General features: G+C 35.6%; 3 protein-coding genes, 2 non-coding genes and 1 pseudogene across 6 annotated transcripts; 2 read left to right on the top strand and 4 right to left on the bottom strand.

Moving 5' to 3' along the window:
- Positions 1-109: 109 nt before the first annotated feature.
- On the top strand, positions 110-8,721 carry glo-4 (X-linked retinitis pigmentosa GTPase regulator homolog). The gene is made up of 17 exons (NM_072991.5): positions 110-326; positions 425-670; positions 1,285-1,358; positions 1,653-1,802; positions 2,105-2,323; positions 2,779-3,003; positions 3,053-3,207; positions 4,855-5,065; positions 5,113-5,178; positions 5,296-5,429; positions 5,529-5,730; positions 5,781-6,132; positions 6,180-6,262; positions 6,314-6,478; positions 6,527-7,310; positions 7,358-8,136; positions 8,190-8,721. The coding sequence occupies exons 1-17, from the start codon at positions 167-169 to the stop codon at positions 8,343-8,345; spliced, it is 4,161 nt and encodes a 1,386-aa protein (NP_505392.3). The 5' UTR covers positions 110-166; the 3' UTR covers positions 8,346-8,721.
- Positions 4,479-4,628, bottom strand: F07C3.12. The gene has a single exon (NR_069169.1). It is a non-coding gene; the product is annotated as an Unclassified non-coding RNA F07C3.12 (non-coding RNA).
- A 2,213-nt stretch (positions 8,722-10,934) lies between the features above and the next one.
- Positions 10,935-15,834, top strand: F07C3.3 (alkaline phosphatase family protein). The gene is made up of 12 exons (NM_072990.5): positions 10,935-11,022; positions 11,251-11,369; positions 11,414-11,792; positions 11,839-11,985; positions 12,027-12,127; positions 12,169-12,443; positions 12,489-12,575; positions 12,648-12,828; positions 12,875-13,144; positions 13,190-13,421; positions 15,182-15,379; positions 15,427-15,834. Exons 1-12 carry the CDS (start codon positions 10,966-10,968, stop codon positions 15,619-15,621), a joined length of 2,241 nt encoding a protein of 746 aa, NP_505391.4. The 5' UTR covers positions 10,935-10,965; the 3' UTR covers positions 15,622-15,834.
- Positions 14,213-14,638, bottom strand: F07C3.17 (annotated as a pseudogene). The gene is made up of 2 exons: positions 14,586-14,638; positions 14,213-14,348 (listed from the first exon to the last, which is right to left on the bottom strand). Coding segments are annotated over exons 1-2 (189 nt in total).
- Positions 15,706-17,237, bottom strand: nssp-60 (UPF0506 domain-containing protein). Its single transcript, NM_072989.7, has 4 exons — positions 17,173-17,237; positions 16,575-16,706; positions 16,406-16,516; positions 15,706-16,147 (listed from the first exon to the last, which is right to left on the bottom strand). The coding sequence occupies exons 1-4, from the start codon at positions 17,219-17,221 to the stop codon at positions 16,041-16,043; spliced, it is 399 nt and encodes a 132-aa protein (NP_505390.2). The 5' UTR covers positions 17,222-17,237; the 3' UTR covers positions 15,706-16,040.
- A 91-nt stretch (positions 17,238-17,328) lies between these two features.
- Positions 17,329-17,607, bottom strand: F07C3.15. The gene has a single exon (NR_069168.1). It is a non-coding gene; the product is annotated as an Unclassified non-coding RNA F07C3.15 (non-coding RNA).
- Between the last annotated feature and the right edge of the window lie 595 nt (positions 17,608-18,202).

The following is an 18,202-nucleotide window of genomic DNA, read 5'->3' as shown; positions in this document are numbered from 1 at the left end:
AAATCTCACCCTCATACACTCAACTGAAAGGGTAATTTATTGCTGTGAAGCATGTGTTTGGCACCCCAATCACTCTAGGGGGAGGGATCCCAGAATCTCGGTCTATGTCAGACACTATCAGTAAGAGCCGCACGGCCAACTGGATACACACACAAAATTCGCTAATATGTTCTTCAAACGAAGTACAAATTCTCGTAAAACATCGGCAAATTCAAGTTCTGATACGTCAACTTCTTCAGAATCATTATTGCTTCCACTTCTGAACAATACCAAAGCTGGAGCGCGTTCACAAAAAGGAAGTGTCCACCGACAAAGTGGCAAAAAAGGTTTGTGAAAATATTTTTTTTTTAAACGTGAACAACTTTAAATTGCTCTAGATTCATTGGATGTTTCAAATAAACAATTCAATTTGATAATTTTCCAGCCCGCCGAAAGATGATGGAAAATCCTTACGTGTGCAGTTTGGAACTCGACGAGCTCTCTGCCGATGATTCAATTATTGACTATTCGGTGTTCAGTGATGATTCGTTTCTTCTAATCTTGCTGCTTACGTCAAAAGGAGACGTTCAAGCTTATTTGGAGACAAGTCGAGACACAAAGCCAAGAAAAAACGTTGTAAATATCAAAACGGCATGCTCCCTCAATGTTAGCCCGGTTACTGTATGCATTGGTAAGTTGAATTGCTTAAATTAAACATTTAAATAATAAAAAACTTTGAGAAGTTAATTTTCAAAAACAAATTTTTTTTAATTCTCTAACCCTCAAGACAACTGCTGAAATTGTTTCTCCGACTTTTATGTTGTTGTTCTAGAGATATTTTATACTATCCAATCGGGAAACACCGTCTTTCAATGATTTCAAAATATCCAGAAACTCGTGGATCAGATTTTCTTATCTAAAACTTTCACGTGGCATGTTGTAATTCTAATAAATTTGAATTAAAAAAAAGATTAAGAGGAAGTTTTCACGTTTTGCAACGTGGAACATTAAGAACACAGATTCCTGAAAACTTGAAACACTTGTATCTTCTCAGTGGGTCTCTAAAAGATCTGAACATTTTACATAAATTTGTTTACTTGGTGCAGAAACTGAAGTTTAAGACTTTTCACATTCTAAAATGCATAGAAAAATAAACGATTTACTGAGAAGCATTTATCAACTAGTACAACGTTTTTGCCAATACCTAGTTTCAAAATGAGATTTGTATTATCCAACTCTTTCGGAAAACTAAACTATATTAAAGGTGTTATCTGGCATTCAAAACAAGAAAAAACTATGTTTTAGGAAGTCAAGCAGCATTCGCCATCTTTGGACTTGCTGATGGTAATCTTCTCGTTACTCCAATCAGGCTTCTTATCGTAAGTTCTTGATGTTAATTTGTGGTTTTAAAAACAAATGAAACCAAAAATCAGTTTCGATCAAAACTCATTATGTGTTACGTATCCACAGGATATCGAATTACATGTGTCAATTGTTCGAAAACAGAAAAACAAAAGAAACCGATAGTGTGTCATCTGTTTGTTTTCTGACTTTTCGTACCACAACGCTTCCAGATGATTCTCTTCCAGTATTACTTTGATAGATTACTTCTCATAATGACAAGAATTTCAACAAAAAACCCTGTTTGTTTTTCTAACTTTAAATTGTTCCAGGACGTGACGTGGGGTGGTTCCTCGTGGGCGACAACGACTGTAATTGATTTGAGTCTTCCAACAGTGGATCCTTGCCTGGCCACACCCACTTGCACTAAATGCTTCGTTTCCAATTTTCCACCGTGCACTATGGCTGTGGTTGCAAATAAAGTGAGTTTTATGTGATGAAACTTTGCGTTAGATGAGCCCATCACTCTTTTCGCATCAATAATTATCAATGTGATGTCCAGCGGTGTGAGAAGGGATATCTAATGTTGTGATTTACGGTGACAAAGAGATTGGAACGTCAGAATGGAATGCCATCATGAACGTGTTTTAAAAAGTGAATGGCAGCTGACTGCTCTTGTTTTATTATTTAGTTTCTGATGGAAAACAATAAAAAACATACAATTGTGCAACAAAACGAAACGAAAATATCTACAAAGATAACAACAATTAATGATAAATTGCAGGCTGGGAACATTCTTCTCGTCGATCTTCACCTCAGAAAATGTGTGTCCGAGTTGAAAGCACCGCAAAGTTTGCACCAGATTGACATTCTTCTTGATGAAAACTCTATCGAGTTGCTTGTCACGGGATTTACTGGTGCACAATGGATAATTCCAATTGAAAGAAGTGGAAAGGGATTTCGAGAAGTTTTGACAACATGCGTACCATCAGATCTTACTGTGGTAAGTTTTCTGAATCGCATATCACTGCTCTTATGTTTAAACTAATATTATAAGTTTAACAATACCTAAATTGTATTTTTTTAGGGGAAAGTTGCAGCTAAGGTTTTACACTAATTCTTTCGGGTACTGGATGAAAACGCTATGCTAATAGTTTAAAAGTTATAAACATAGGTCGTCTCTAAACAACACGAAATTCACATAGAAATTTTGATAATACCCTACCCGTTTAATTATAGCCTTAACAAATTAGTTGCCCAATTCAGATGTTTTCCGAGGCGGAGTTTTCGGGTTTCAGTCAGGTTTGTATCGCTGGCTCCTTCTCATTTGCAAAAAATGTTCTGTACACTTTTGTCGGCTTAAATGTTTTGATATATCTGCATTAACTAAAATTTCGGCTGACTTCGTGCCAAGCATGCTTTTATTTTATTTCTTCATGAATCTCTAAATATTTACAGCTCGAGCCGGCAACAATGCAGTTCTTTGCGGCGGATTCATGTGGTGTCGTTGCACTTGACACAACCGAATCAATTGTGGAAGTCTACAATACGTTTCATTCATTGGCACATTCTTCGAAACGAACATTCAAAGTACCTCCAGAGACTTGGATGGTGCATGCTGGTGATAATATGTTGTTCACAGTTTCGAATGATAATGAAATCAGAAGCGCTTTACATTTCGGAGTAAGAACAGAACTCGGGAGAAGAAAAATGAATTCAATATTGTTTTCAGTTCATGTCCAGTCGTCTGGAGTATACTCTTGTACGCACGTCCACTAACTGGCGTCCTCTCGGAATTGTAGCAATGCCATCTCGACCACACAAATTGGCTGGAATATTCGTAGTCAATGAGCGAGGTTTGGTTCGTGTGGAACAGTCGACTGCTTTGTAAGTTTTCTAACTTTTATTGTTGATCCACACTTGATGGGTTATGACAGCTATCAAAAATCAACAAGAATTATTGGACTATTGGGTCCTTTGGGATTTTGAATGTTCAATATATCAAAACTTGGCTTACCACTTCCGATGCAACGGATAATGTGTTTCGCCTTTTTTGCGGTCTCTCATCTGATTTCAACGAGTGAACCAGTGAAGCGTAATCGAACCGATTACCGCTCATTTTGGTATTTGCACAGTTGCAAAAAATGTGATGCAGGGTCTTCTATGGACATCTGTCACATCGTCTGCCACTTTCTCCGAAAATCTTTGTTTTGTTTATAAACGAAACCTTCGTGCTGTGTCTGATCCGAAAATTCTTTGAGCCACTCAAGTTTCATGGTGATTTCTGGTGACCTGAAGAGAGTGCCGGCGACCTCTTTCTCTTTTGATCGTGTGCTCTCTTCGCTGACTGAGTAGCTCCGATATTTTAAATCATCAGTTCTTCCGGGTCATATGAGATCCATAGGCATCAACTCACCAACATTGATTATCTAAACGCGTCGTGTTTACTAATATCATAAAAGCTTTGGCATAATTTCAAGTATTTTGGCACATGCACTCTCATGTCAACTGTGTGATATTTTAGAACAACCATTCAATGAGTAAACGAAAACGATGAGACCTCTCTAGAAACAGCTGTGTTCGACCGCCTTTCTTTTTCTCTCTTCCCATCCGCTCTAAATCTCTGACTCTCTTTATTCACCGTGTTTGATTGTGAGAAGGAAGGAGACGCAATCATTCCCTTCTTTCAAGCAAATCCAACTTTTTCTTGTTTTTTATTTTATTTTAGAGCTTTTAGAATATGTAGGCTTATAGTTTGATTTGCGCGTTTCATTCAATTTGTCACCGCTCAGATTGTCATGTTTCCAAGCAATGCAGGTTCAGTCGCACGTTTTTTGTATATCTTGTCTAAAAATGTTTTATCAACTCTTTAATTTCAAAAATAGAAAAAGCATAAATCATCATTATAATTTTCCAGATATAAAACGCTACGTGCTGGTCTTCATAAATAATTATATGTTTTGAACTCATAGAATGAAACCTGAGGTAGCCGTGTATTGAATGTTTATCCAACATAGATTAAAGTTCGCGGTACTATATTGTGTTTTTTTTAACATATGGCTGCGTTTTGGCAGTGGTTGCTACTGTATATTTCTAATTAGGATTAAGTCTCTAACAACATTGCCTCCTGGAAATAAGTTAATGTATGACTGTGGCTCTTACATATTGATAATTTAAATTCTAGAAGACTAATGTAGCAGTTCCAACATGTGAATCGCTTACTTCTTTTTTAATTCTAAAAATTAACAAAAAACTGAACAGTGTGTAGCAACATAGAATGCACAGTACGTATATTTAGTTTGATGCTCAATAATAATATAGGGATTTTCATTATTCCCCTTCCTTGAGTTATTTTCGTCATTTCACCACTTTCTGCCACAGCCCGTCATTTTTGCGGGTATCTCATAAACTTATGAAGTGTCCAGCTGCAACTCGTTTACTCGAACGTTTTGTCCGGCAGGTGTCCCAATTTTGATAGAGTCACCATCCACCCAGATCTTTTTCTATATAGTTTTTTACGAACTAATTTTTCAGAAACCTCACGAAGATTGCTTCTGAATTTTTCTTCCGCCTCTCTCCACTGCAGCTCAATTCGAAATCAGTGGCCCAAGTCGCAAATGCATGTAGAATCGATACAGCCGAATTTCAATCCGCATTGATTCCAAATCTACTGAGTACGCGGAAGAATAGGCAATTGACGAATAAAGAATTGTCACAAATTTACTCGATTGCTAAAGCTATAAATGTGAGTCAACCATACTTTTTCTCAATAAAATATTGCCTTGATTTCAGTTATCCATGTCCGACTTGCTCAAGGCGTTCGAGAATGAATCAATTGGTGAACAACTGCTTCCCGAGGTAAATTTGTTTCCTGTCTCATTTTCCTGGTTTCTTGATTCCATCTGGCTCCTTCTATCTCTTCTTGTTCTTTATTTTCCGCCACCAAAAAACCAAATGATTGATACGAAAGTTTAGGTGCTCAACACGATTCAAACTAATCCTGCAAAACATGATAATCTAATGCAAAGAGTTGTCGAAATGTTTGTGAAAAGATCATTATCGGCTGAAGGAAATATGGATAAGATTCGCGAGTATGATGCAGAATTATCGTATGTTTTTTTAAATGTATTTTTAATTGAGATTCTTAAATTTATTTTTAAATTTTAACTTTACTGTTCTTTGAAAAATGTTTTACTAAATTATTTCAGAAACTTCCTTGCTCGTCACGAGCATCTTCACAAGGGTTCTGTTGATTGTGCTAAAGCGGGAATGTGGAAGTGTACTCAAACTCTTGTTCGGCGAGATGTTCATGAAACGAAATCAATTGATACATCAACTGAAGTTCTTCTTTACATCATCAAAAATCGCCTCCAAATCTGGAATGAAGCCAACTCAACAGATCGATTACAGGTTAGACCAATTATTATTTAAGATCAGAAAAAAAACAATTCAGATTTTAGATAATGTCACTTGTTTGCCATTTGGATTGGTCTAAGTTAGCAGATGCTGATGGTGCTCGAGTTTGTGCTATTTTATCTGCTTGGCAAAGAGATATTAGCCTTCCATCTTACCATGAAATGTGCCTCCGTATCGCTATAACAAATTCAGATCGTTTTCCGCGACCGTGTCAGATACTTTCACTCGTCTCATCAATTCATATTCTATCGGAGAAGAAAATATCGAATCATGCTAACCTTCCAAATTTTCTTCCTCTTGCTGGAGGAAATAATTGTGGAGCCACAATAACTGAAGATGACCGTCTCATGATCTGGGGAAATTTCACGAATGCACAGCAACGAATGGAAATGCCTCGTAAGAATTGTCATTTTAATTATTAGCTCAATCAAAAATTTCTTCAGAAATGAACGCCAAATCGAAAAGATCAGACTCAGTCACAAATGGAGCACCAACATTACCTCCACCGGCACCAAAACCTGAACAAGTAACATATCTATGTCTGTCAAATATTTTTCCAATGTACTCTAAATTTCAGCACCTTCCCCGCGTTCTCGAATATCCCGGTGGGCGGCCTAGAGCGATAGCTTGTGGAGCCGAGCACATTCTTGTTCTGTCTTCTTCTGGACAATTGTCGGCATGGGGTGGAAATAGATTTGGACAGTGTGGTGTTGGACACTCTTTTAGAATTGCTAATTTACACGTAAGTTTGAACAATCTTTTCAAATTTTCAAATTTATTTTACTTTCAGCAAGTTGATGGAGATTGGCCTGCAATCGAGAAAATCGCATGTGGCCAATTCCACTCGGCTTTTATATGTTCTGACGGATCACTGTGGACTTTTGGATGGGGAGTATGGGGTCAACTTGGACACGGAGGTCGAAATAACTCCAATCAACTTGTTCCTACTAGAGTGAATGGATTGATATGCAAAGTGACTCAAATTGCATGCGGAAGAGCTCATACTGTTGTTCTGACGGATACTGGAAGAGTTCTTGTTTGTGGATCAGGAAGTTATGGACAAATGGGAGTTGATGATGACATTAAGAAAGTTTTTGCATTCACTCCACTGCCTCTTGGACCTCTTCGTGTGAGAGACATTGCAACACACTATTATCATTCCATTTGTATTACGGAAGACAATAGAGTTTTTGAATGGGGTCGAAATCCTCAAGAGCTCAAGATGCGAATGTTCGTAATGAAGAAAATTCGGAGTGCTCAACTTAAGAATACAGAGGATCCTAGCTCACCATCACCGTCTACCAATGGTAGCACTCCTCGCGTAAATCTGAATTTGCCAGCTGAAATTCCTCGAGAAGATCTTGGTCTTCGGGAAGTCAAACATTTCCTTGATGGAAATATTGTCAGTGTTGCATGCGGTTTGTCACATTCCGCTTTGATCACATCAGAAGGAACGTTATACACTTGGGGTAAAGGTCTTGACTATCAACTTGGTCATGGTAACAAAAATGAACGCATGGAGCCCCATCAAGTTTTCGAACCAAATGGAGCCAAATGGGTTAATGTCTCTCTTGGTAAGTTCATATGTTTAGCAGTCTAGAGTTTACTTAACATTTTCTAGGCAACAATCACACTATCGCCTCCACGGATGATGGTTCAGTTTTTGCGTGGGGAAAGAATGACTTTGGACAGTGCGGAGTACTCACTAAGAAAAATGGAAACTCTGCGGATGTCACAAAAAAGTTTTTCTTTCAAGCCAGAGATGGTCGTAGATTCATGCCAAATGTCGACGAAAGCCAGTTTGTTCAGAAACCCGGATTGATTCCTGACGTTCGAGTTAGAAATTTAAACGAGGACGGAAACGAAGGTGTTGATAAAGAAGAAATAGTGGACCGCCTAAAAGCTTCCGATGTTAATGTGGTACAGGCGGTTTCCAAGCATCTGTACAGCCCGATCGAAGGAAAATGTAATGGAAGCATCATAGAAGACGAACCAAGAAACGGGAAAATTCAGAAACAAAATAAGTACGATGGAGAAGATGGACCGCTTTGCACAACAACAGCTCTTGTTCATTTAATTGCTGGTGATGTCAAAAGAGCGATTCGAATGATTGAATGGCTGAAGACGGATAGTTCGACATGCGAGAAATCACTGATGGTTCTTTCATCACTTGTATGGGAAGTTATGGCAAATCATGAAGATGTACAATCACGTGAAGCCTTATCTGCTGCCTTTCGTCATGTTCCTATGTCTGATTCCATGCGCAAAGGAAAACAAATTGCTCAATTGTGGCCGGCTGTTTGGAATGACGAACGTGTACAAAGCTCTTTGAGCATTGACGAAAAAATCGCTATGCTTGACGGATTTACGAGTGCTTCAAAACCAGTTAGCTGTCCTACGGTAGATTCATGTTTTACATAATAAATTTTACAAAAAATTGTTTTCAATTTCAGATCCCATCTTCTTCACTTGAAGTTTCTTCCAAAATTCGTGTCTATGCTCAATGTGCTCATGCTGAACCTGCAGCCGTTGGTTCTCCACCAGAATGCTCTACTTGTCTTGACGAATGGACTGAAAAAGTTCGCCATACTCTAGGAACTCAGTTGTAATTTACTGTGATTTAATGTGACTAGTTTCAATTTATTTTCTCTGTAATATAGATTTTATAGAAAGTGCCAATCATTTTGATCATCTAGACCCCTTTTGCCTTTACCCTTTACAATTTAACTATCCATTTTTACCGGCGATTTTACGGGTTTTCTATTCCCTCATGTCCCAATGAGCACTTTCCGTGTTTTTTTATTTGCACTCAATGATCTAACAGTCCACCTATCAACCATGCTCAAAACATCAAACTATGGCCTTCAATTTTCTCGGTTTGAAACGTGGTAAATGTCTGAATTTATGTGTTCTAGAGGCCTTGTTTCCTTCATTTTTAACCATTGTAAATGACCGGTGAATGACAAATAAAGTTTGTAAGAATTGAAATTAAAACAATGTCAAATTGGAGAGAATCTCTCCGAAATGAGGTGAAGTGTGGAGACAATAAAGACGAATATTCTCCAAGAATGGACAGTGAAAAGAGAATTTACAAGCAGCAAGAGAAAGTCATTTATGAAAAGGGCGAAGCCTAAACAAATATTGAGTGTAGCTCCAGCTGTTTCGGATGGATACTGAAAATTAGCATATTGACCCGTTAATATTGAAAGTAAGCGTTGAAATTCTATCTATCATTCTTTTAAAGTAGGAATGCCCTCTGTGGGTGTTTTGTATAAATGATAGCAAAAGGAGCGTAATGATTCATTATATTACAGTTAAAAATGTATAGTGAAGTTTAAATATAGTTTTTGTGAATTTTTTGATTGTTATATTCGGTTATTACGTTCATGTTAATGCATTTAAAACAAAATACCCAGATACTGCACTTTCAAGAAATTTAACGTGATCCGTAGTAAATATTTTTAAATATAAGCTCCACCCACCCACGGCTTTTTTCATTGATCATGTCTTACAGTTTGGCTTGTCTACCAGCTTGCGCCGCTAACAATACGTACGTGTGGTCTCATTGCAAAAGACTGTTGACTTTTTAAGCCAGCGTTGTTTTAATCCGAAGTTTCACATGGTTTCTGCAAATAAATCAGACGTGGATGTGACTTTTTTTCAAGTCTGCGTTCAATTGCAATCCTCAATTTGTTTCCATTTCGAAACATTTGAACTGCTCTGTTTGGAACATATTATTAAATTTTGGGAAACAACTGTTGTCAATGTAGTCAATGGTTTTTTTTTGTCAATGTAGTCAATGGTTTGTTGTCAATATAGTCAAATGGTTTTGTCATGTAGTCAATGGTTTTGTAATGATTTTTACAAAAGGTTTCAAACTGTAAAATTAATTATCTAAATGAATTGAAACGCAATGAATTTAAAGTGAAGGCCTATTCCATTGAAATTAGCAAACATCGATTCCATATTCTTTTTGCAAGATTATCACCACACAAAACTCAACACACATTTATGATCTTCGGCGCAACTTTCAAAGGTGTCCTCCCCTCAAAACGCCATAAAAATCGAAAAAGTGGGCAACGATTCCGGAAGAATTGTCTTTACCGCTTTTTTGTAGAACTTTTGCATTGTTAGTGTTTTGAACTTGAACTTTATCATTTTATCCTTGCATTAAATAAAACAGTAGCATTGTTTGAAATTCAAGAAATATGTTAATCGTGAGAATTGTAAGATTTTTGAATTTAGAACTGATGTTTTTCTCAGCATTTATGGTATTTTTTATATTCTTACGTTTATAAAAAATATCAAGTGAAAAGATAACTTGAAGATTAATTTCTGAATTTTTGTGGTGGAGTTTTTTGATAAATGAAAATAAAACATGTTTGTAAATTAAACTGTATGAATAAATTGAGTTTTTGCCAATTTAAAAATTGTAAATAGTACTATTTTTCTATTTTTGATAATATATTTTTAAAATTAGTTGTTTGTTTCAATTCTTCCCATCTTTGAAAAAAAAAGTTGTAATTTCTGATCTTTCTAACCAAGAAGGGGACAACCGGCCCATTCAAACAGCAATCATCAAACTCATAACCTTCCGTATTTACAAGGCCTCGTGCATCATTATGTTTCTTACCCCCATTTCTCACGATGCTTTCTGGTTCTTCCATTGGATTATCATATTTCTAGAAGCTTTGGATTTTACGTGTGCTTTAATACTATAAAATACGGCACACAAGGATCCAGACAAGCGTTTATAAATAAAACATCGTCTTTATCAAAAACGGTATAAAATGTTAGGAAAGAACATTGATGTTCCATCGTTGTCATGCATATTCGATGGTGTCCACCCTCTTCCAATGAATAAGACATTACTGAAAAAAGAAGACATCACTTGTACCACTTTGCGGTCGAACTTCCGATTTTTTTGCGTTCAATAATAGTGAAGCCTTAAAAAAAGAGAATTAAATTAGATTTTCTTCTTAGTAATAAACCAATTATTTAGAAATTTAAATCTTGACTTATATCATGTCTAGTCTTCTTGACTTATTAATTCTTCCTCTCAATTTCCATTTCCGTTTCCTTCTTGATCTTCTATTGCTGATCTCCCTGATTTTGCAAGCTGTTTGAACAGCTACTAGAGATTTTGCAAGCTACAGACATAGATGGCAAAGAGCTCGAACTCTTGGCAATTTGTTTCATTTGTTCCCGATCTATCCTAACTTGCAGACAATGATCACCTGGTTCCGGAACGTGAAAAGGAAAACGCAGCCGATGCGATTTGTCATGGTAAGTATGCTGGAATAGAACTTGCATGAGTAAAAGCTCTGAATTTGATTTGGATGATATTAGTTTGATTCTCAATTTTTGAAATGTTCGAAGTGAATCTACGTTTTTTATTACAAAGACGTTTTTGTGGAGTATCCCCACAAAGATAGATTGTTGGAAGAATTTTTAGGACACAATTTTTCTTTTCATATTTTTGAGTGATAAGTTGTCTTTATATGTCAGTTTCAGATATTATTTGCATTTGTTGCCGCCTTCCTGTTCACCGCCAATATCAGATCAGCTAATCAATTTGCTCTTCCCGCGCAGATTTTAAACAGAGCTTCAAGACTTCAGTCGCAAAAGACAGAGTAAGTTGCATTTGAACTTTGAATATTAGTTTAGATATTTTTAGAGAATCTGCAATAGACAAATTATGGAATATCAATGTTTTTGGAGATGATGACAATATAAAAACAGAAATCGAACGGGATCCTCTTTTAACACACCATCCATTTGACAATACTTGTAAATTTCCATTGCCCAATTCATATGCAGAAGATATAATCCCATTTCATTTATCTGAAAGAATGCGTCAATTGAAATGTGAAGTAAAACAAAAAGATTATGCTACAATGGACTCTGAAGGATATATTTATGTACATCCTCATTTTGTGGATTGGCCGAGACTAGAGAGGGATGTTCAGTGCAAAGTGGACATTATTGAAGGAGGACTCAGAAAACCTGAACGGAATATGACAAAGAACTCAATGTTTATTAAGAAAACTTTAGAAGTAAGTGATAAGTTCCAGCTTCTTATAGAAATGCGGTTTTAAACAGATTCCATCAAATGAAAGATTATTTGTAAATGCAGATGCATTTGTAATTAACTGTTACAATCATTCAAAGAAAGCTGTTAAACCAGAAGTTCCAATTTGGAAAAAACCTTTCCCTGGTATGAAAGACAAAAACCTGCCGGAAGATGAGGTGAATTTTAAAATATAACCCCAATGATTAGTTTTTTTCAGATTCTCCGAGTGAAAGATCTCTACTCTTACGGAGACTATGGAAATAAGATCAGAGAACAAGTATCCAAAGCTGTCGACAGATATTCTATTGACATCCTTGGGTAATATAGTTCGAAATTCTCTTGAATACATCAATTTTCAGTTTTGATTCGACCGCCCGTACTATGTTCATGAGACATATGCCACGAACTGTTGAAGTCATGGCCAAGCTAGATTATCATTATCTGTACGGGTATACGAAAGTAGCTGATAACTCGATGGTGAACCTTGCCCCGATTCTAGTTGGTGACATGGAAGAAGCATTGAAAAAACCAAAATACGATAAATCGGGAGATTTTAATATTAATTGGTTACTCCCGACAGAGGATAAAATGGACCCAACGAAGTTGAACTTTTTATGGAAAATTATGAAAGAAAGTTCGTGAGTTTATATAAAAAAGTAAGCAACCAGTTAAATTTTAGAGTACGGTTGTGAAAGTTTGTTCAACGAAGATATTTCTACAAAAGGATTGGGACTTTTCAACTATCCTCCAACAGAGTTTCAACCAGGTTTGTTATTTTTATCCAGTTGCATATTGTGAATATGAAGATGAAGTTTCTCCCAACGCTTGAAATTTGCAGGATTTACTGAGAATCCAGCTGACCACTATTACCGTGCATATTACTTGGCTGTATATGAGAACTGGAAATACGAAGCTTGTCGAGATGGAGAGCAATTGCAAAATGAATTTGTCAATATTTGGAGAAGATTTGCCCATAGATATAGAAATATTTGCCATTTTGGATTCACATTTGTAACAACGTATGAACTTATGAACTTGATCAAAAATTCAACAAAAAACTTTTAGACTGACTCATGAAGCAGGGCTGGTTTTAGAAATTCTTGATGAAAAACTTGCGGCACACTTGAGTCAAATGCATTTGAATGGAGATTTGGATAACACGTTATCAATTATCATGGGAGATCATGGAAACAGAATTGGAGCAATTAAATCTAGATATACAGGAAGAATTGAAGAAAGAATGCCACTTATGGCCATGAGGTTTCCTACTGGGTTTGCTGAAACTTATCCTGTGGAGTATAAAAACTTTTTGGATAACAAGCACAAGTTGACCAGGTTTGTAGAAAGCCTTGCTTTATAACAACTGATGAGAAATTGCAGTAACTTTGACGTTCACAAAACATTGCACGATATTGTTCACATGAGATTGGGAGACAACAAAGCAAAATCCGATGAGGGACGAGGAATTAGTCTATTTGATGCAATTCCCAACACAAGAACATGTGCTGATGTGATCGTTCCAGAAAACTTTTGTATGTGTATGATTGATGTGTCAAGTATCGCCAACCCGTTACCAAATTTCAATAAGAAAAAACCTACGGATCAGAAAATGGTAAGTAGAAACATTAGGAAGGGTTTAACACAGAAGTAATACACAGTCAGTCATAGTATATATTTATCAAACCGTTCATGAACCCGTCCTTGGTTTTTTTTGTCAGGTGTCTGAAATATTACGAAAATGTATTATATATAAGCTTATTTTTGCTTTATTTTGTTGCAATGGCAAATTCAAAAAAGGTGGCAAATATAAAATACAACGAAATCTTTATTCTGTAATAACTATGTTTCCCGGTTTTATTGGAATAGTTGCATGGCTAGGTGAGTTGCACAGTTGTAAAACTTAATTTTTCTCGAAAAAGATGCAATACGTATTTGTTGCGTTAAAGGGGGAGTAGAGTTTGTGGGGAAATATATGTTTCTGACTCTAATTTTGCCCCTGATGCCGAATATCGATGTGAAAAAATTCAAAAAAATTTCCCTGATTTTATATTAATTTTTAAAATCCGAAAATTCATTGGATGCCTATATGTGAGTTTTCAAACGCTGAATTTTCCCGCCAGAGACGCCCCGCCCACGAAACCGTGCCGAAGGTGTGGGTTTACGAGGTGAATATTTTCCTTCTATTTTTATTTGATTTTATACCGATTTTCGTCGATTTTTCTCATTTTTTCGCTGTTTTATATTGAAATTTGTGTTATTTCTCTTAAATTATGCCTTTCTATTGATGAAATACACAAAATTCCATGATAAATTACATTTTCAGCACAAATTCGACGGGAAACAAGGTGGAGGCAACCGTGGACAATAAATCTATTACTTATTCGTGTGTAATGCTTTTGTTTTTTAGACAAAACAAGTAAATTTATTATAAGACTGTTTATATTCAATAAACTTTACAAAAAAAACATTCTTGGGAATAAAAACTACAAAAATCGAAGATTGTCCTCGGGAGCGCGACGAATCAACGTGTTCCGGATAACTGAAATGTTAAATGTTTGTATTAATGTGGAGAACTTTCGTTATTGAGATTTGTAAAGAGAATATTGATAAGCACTAGGATTAAAATAGGAAGTTTAATTTAATTTATTACGATAGTAAGATATTTGCCGAATAAATCGACATACTGATGATTTTTAGGATGTTTTAGGCCTAATTATTTAGCGATTCTTACTTTACAATTGTTTTTTAAATAATATTTTCTATAAGAAGTACTCACTTTCCAAGAAATCGTCGTGTCTCCGCGATTTTCCTCGTTTCCCGTCGAATTTGTGCTGAAAATGGAATTTTTCATGGAATTTTGTGTATTTTATCAATAGAAAGGCATAATTTAAGAGAAATAACAAAAATTTCAACATAAAACAGCGAAAAAATGAGAAAAATCGACGAAAATCGGTATAAAATCAAATAAAAATAGAAGGAAAATATTCATCTCGTAAACCCACACCTGCGGCACGGTTTCGTGGGCGGGGCGTCTCTGGCGGGAAAATTCAGCGTTTGAAAACTCACATATAGGCATCCAATGAATTTTCGGATTTTAAAAATTAATATAAAATCAGGGAAATTTTTTTGAATTTTTTCACATCGATATTCGACATCAGGGGCAAAATTAGAGTCAGAAACATATATTTCCCCACAAACTCTACTCCCCCTTTAAAAAATTTAGAGAACGGCGAAGGTCTGCATCGGAAAGCAGAAAGCTGCCCTAAAAGGAGCATGTCTATACAGTTTGTTCCTACGTGAAAAGCTTGAGTATAACAAAGTTCAAAAGCAGCAGCAGCATTTAAAAGAACCAATATTGTTTATTTTTTGCAGGATCAATTCAATACATTGAAAAGTTGGCTGAAAACGGAGAATCTTGATGACTGTGTAGATGTGAGCAGTTTAGAAACAGGCCAAACTTTTCAAGAAATGGCTATCAATCCATTGAGTCGATTTGGATTGCGAACCAAGAACAATGCTTCAATGTTGGAATTGATGAAGGAGAGAAATAAGAAGAATCCAGAGTTAAATGTGAGTTACCTGCTGCATAATTATTATTTATTTTCATTCAATTTCAGTATATCAACTTTGAATTTTCTGTGAGTGGTACGTACAAAAATGGTGAACCATTGAGTATGCTTGTCCGAACGGAGTTATTTGTTGAAAAGAGCACAAGCCAGCTAATATTTGAGCCAATGATACAGGAAATGCCTGCATCGTGTCGTTTTGTATCCATATTTGATGTTTGCCAATGTCTTCGTCCCCAGCTTTAGAATTCCCAGTGGAAAAGTCTTTCACCCAGCGTCAACCGTTGTTCTAATATCTTCACGTGTTTCCTAGTCTGATATCCATTTGTTTTTTGTTCTATTTTTATTTTCTCCTAGAAATTGATTTTTGTTATTGTCTTCAATTGAATCGGGTTATATTAAAATACAATTGAGAAAAAAAATTTTTAAGAATAAATGATTTTCAAAAATAAAGGCAAAATGAAAAGATGGTTGGGATGGTGTTGGAATGAATAAAGTGTCAAAGGGAGGTTTCATGGAAACTGGGACATTTTATTGGTTAAAAAACCTATTTGTACTGTTGGTACTGACAATTTTCAAAATTTTTTAAAAATATAAAAAAAACAAAATAGGTATTAAAAAGGCAGTAAATATAAATTCCTATTGATAAAAAGAAGAAGTATGGGTTATCCGATGATCAAAAGAGCCAAGATTACAGAAAAGATTGAGACTATGAAACTAACACGAGATGTATTATTGCAATAGTGTTTTCCAGTGCAGAAGAATGATTCTCCTGAAAATTTAGAAATCCACTTGTTTTTAAATATAAAATTGCAAAAAATTTATAAAGTGATAACTTTGAATGTACTCTCACATCTGTCTAGCTTGAGCACAATTTTTTCAGATGTTTCTTTGTTTTTGAGTAAATTTGAGTTTTTGTCGTGTTTTAAAAAGTACACTTGCTAGTATAAAAAGTTTTGAAAATATTCATAACATCAAAATTCATAAATATATTTTTATTACTAATTTTTACAATAATTTAAAGACTCGCCTTTAACCTTTTCCTTGTTGGCCCAATAAAGTGGCACATTGAGCTCACGCACCTTCATCGATGCATCCTCTTCTCTGTTATTCACACATCCTTTCACGATAACGTTATGCTCTGGAATAAATAGCAGGTGAGAGTGTTGAGAGGAAATACTAATGTGTAAAAGACTCACTAATATCCTCAAGTTTGAAGCAAGCTCCCTTGCAACATGTGAGCCCTGATTGGCAATTCTCCATATCACGTCCCATACACGAATAACATGATATCTCGCCTTTTATGGTACAGTTGGTTTCGGCATATGTCTCTGAAAAAATACAAGATTTCATGTAATATTGTTGCACTTTGAAGACAGAAACCTTGATCTGAAAAATGTATCGGATAAAGTAATATTTAGTGTAGATTTTGACATACAAACGTTTCAAATTTTTAGCACAGGTGGAATTTTCTTTAGTACAAACGTACTGCTAGAAAAGATACACTAGAAACCAAAATTTGATCGGTTCCTATCTTAAAAATTTGCAACCAAAAAGTGTTAAAACCAGTAGAAGCTTGATAAAATATCTTCCAGAAATTGGGAACCATTTACTTCTTATGCCATTTTTTACAAGCACAAAAATAGACGATAATAAGAACCATACTATTCGCATTTTTTTCGAAGCTCTGAAAATGTTTGAGAAATTCACTATTAAAGATGACAATAATAAGCCAAAAGCTAAGGTTTCTTTTTAACAGTTTTTAACATTATTTTATCGTTTTCAGTAATAAATTACCTGCAATACCAAAAGCTGCTACACAACAGAGCAGTAGATAAGAACGCATTTTGTCTTCTGCGATTCTGAAATTTTAAAAATGAAGGAAAATTGGGACATAATTAAAGAAAACCAAAAGGATATAAAAGTACATTATGAAAAATCATAAACAAAAGTGAAATTGGCTTTGGGTTTTAGAGTGGGACAAAACGGAAAAGACATGACGACGTATGCGATCGATGATGAAGTGTGCTCTCCTTCTCTCTCTCTTCAAAGAGGGTGAAGCAAGAGGGAGCTCTCTTCTTCCCTTTTCTCTTCTGCCAGCTTTTCGGGAAAAAAGCATGTTGTCCAAACCGAGGACCGCCCCAATACTTCTTCTATCTGCTCCTCTGCTTCGTCTTCTTCCCAGTTTCTTCCGTTTTCTTCGCCGAGTTCGAGTTCATTACCCGATTTTGGGGACCGTTGAGGTTTTGGAGGAGGAAAAGAAAGATGAGAGTCAGTTTGGTTACTCAACTCCACTGAGATTTTGAATGTTTCTTTGGGAAGGTGCAAGGAAATGAGAGTGAAGCAGTTTTTCAGTGAAACTCAATCCGTAGTTTCTTTTACACTTCAGTGGATATTTGGAAAGAGAAAATCAAAACTAGAAAGCACATTCATGAAGAAACGAAATTTTCTTAGAATATTTACAAGTTTGAAGTTACTTTCTGTGATATTTGCTATAAAGATTGTTTGATACAGGTTTCAGAATTGCACAGGGATTTGTCGAAAATAATATTTTTTTTAATTGCACATCCTTAACGATTATTGCCTTGAAATAAATTTTATTCTCAGGCAGTGAAATATTTACATCAATTAATTCATTCAATTTTTGAAAAACTGAACACAATTGAAAAAATATTTGATTTTCAAAAATTGCTTCCTCTCCCTTCAGATAATTTATTAGTGTTCCATGCATGTTTAAAACTTTCTCAAAGCCAATTGTGTAATAGTTTCTCCTTTTTTACTTTCACTCATTGCCTGTCCCGCAAAACATTGAAGCTTTACACGTTAA

This window comes from Caenorhabditis elegans, chromosome V (assembly GCF_000002985.6).
Source record: "Caenorhabditis elegans chromosome V".
Lineage (NCBI taxonomy): Eukaryota > Metazoa > Nematoda > Chromadorea > Rhabditida > Rhabditidae > Caenorhabditis > Caenorhabditis elegans.
This window is presented reverse-complemented; position numbering and strand designations above follow the sequence as displayed.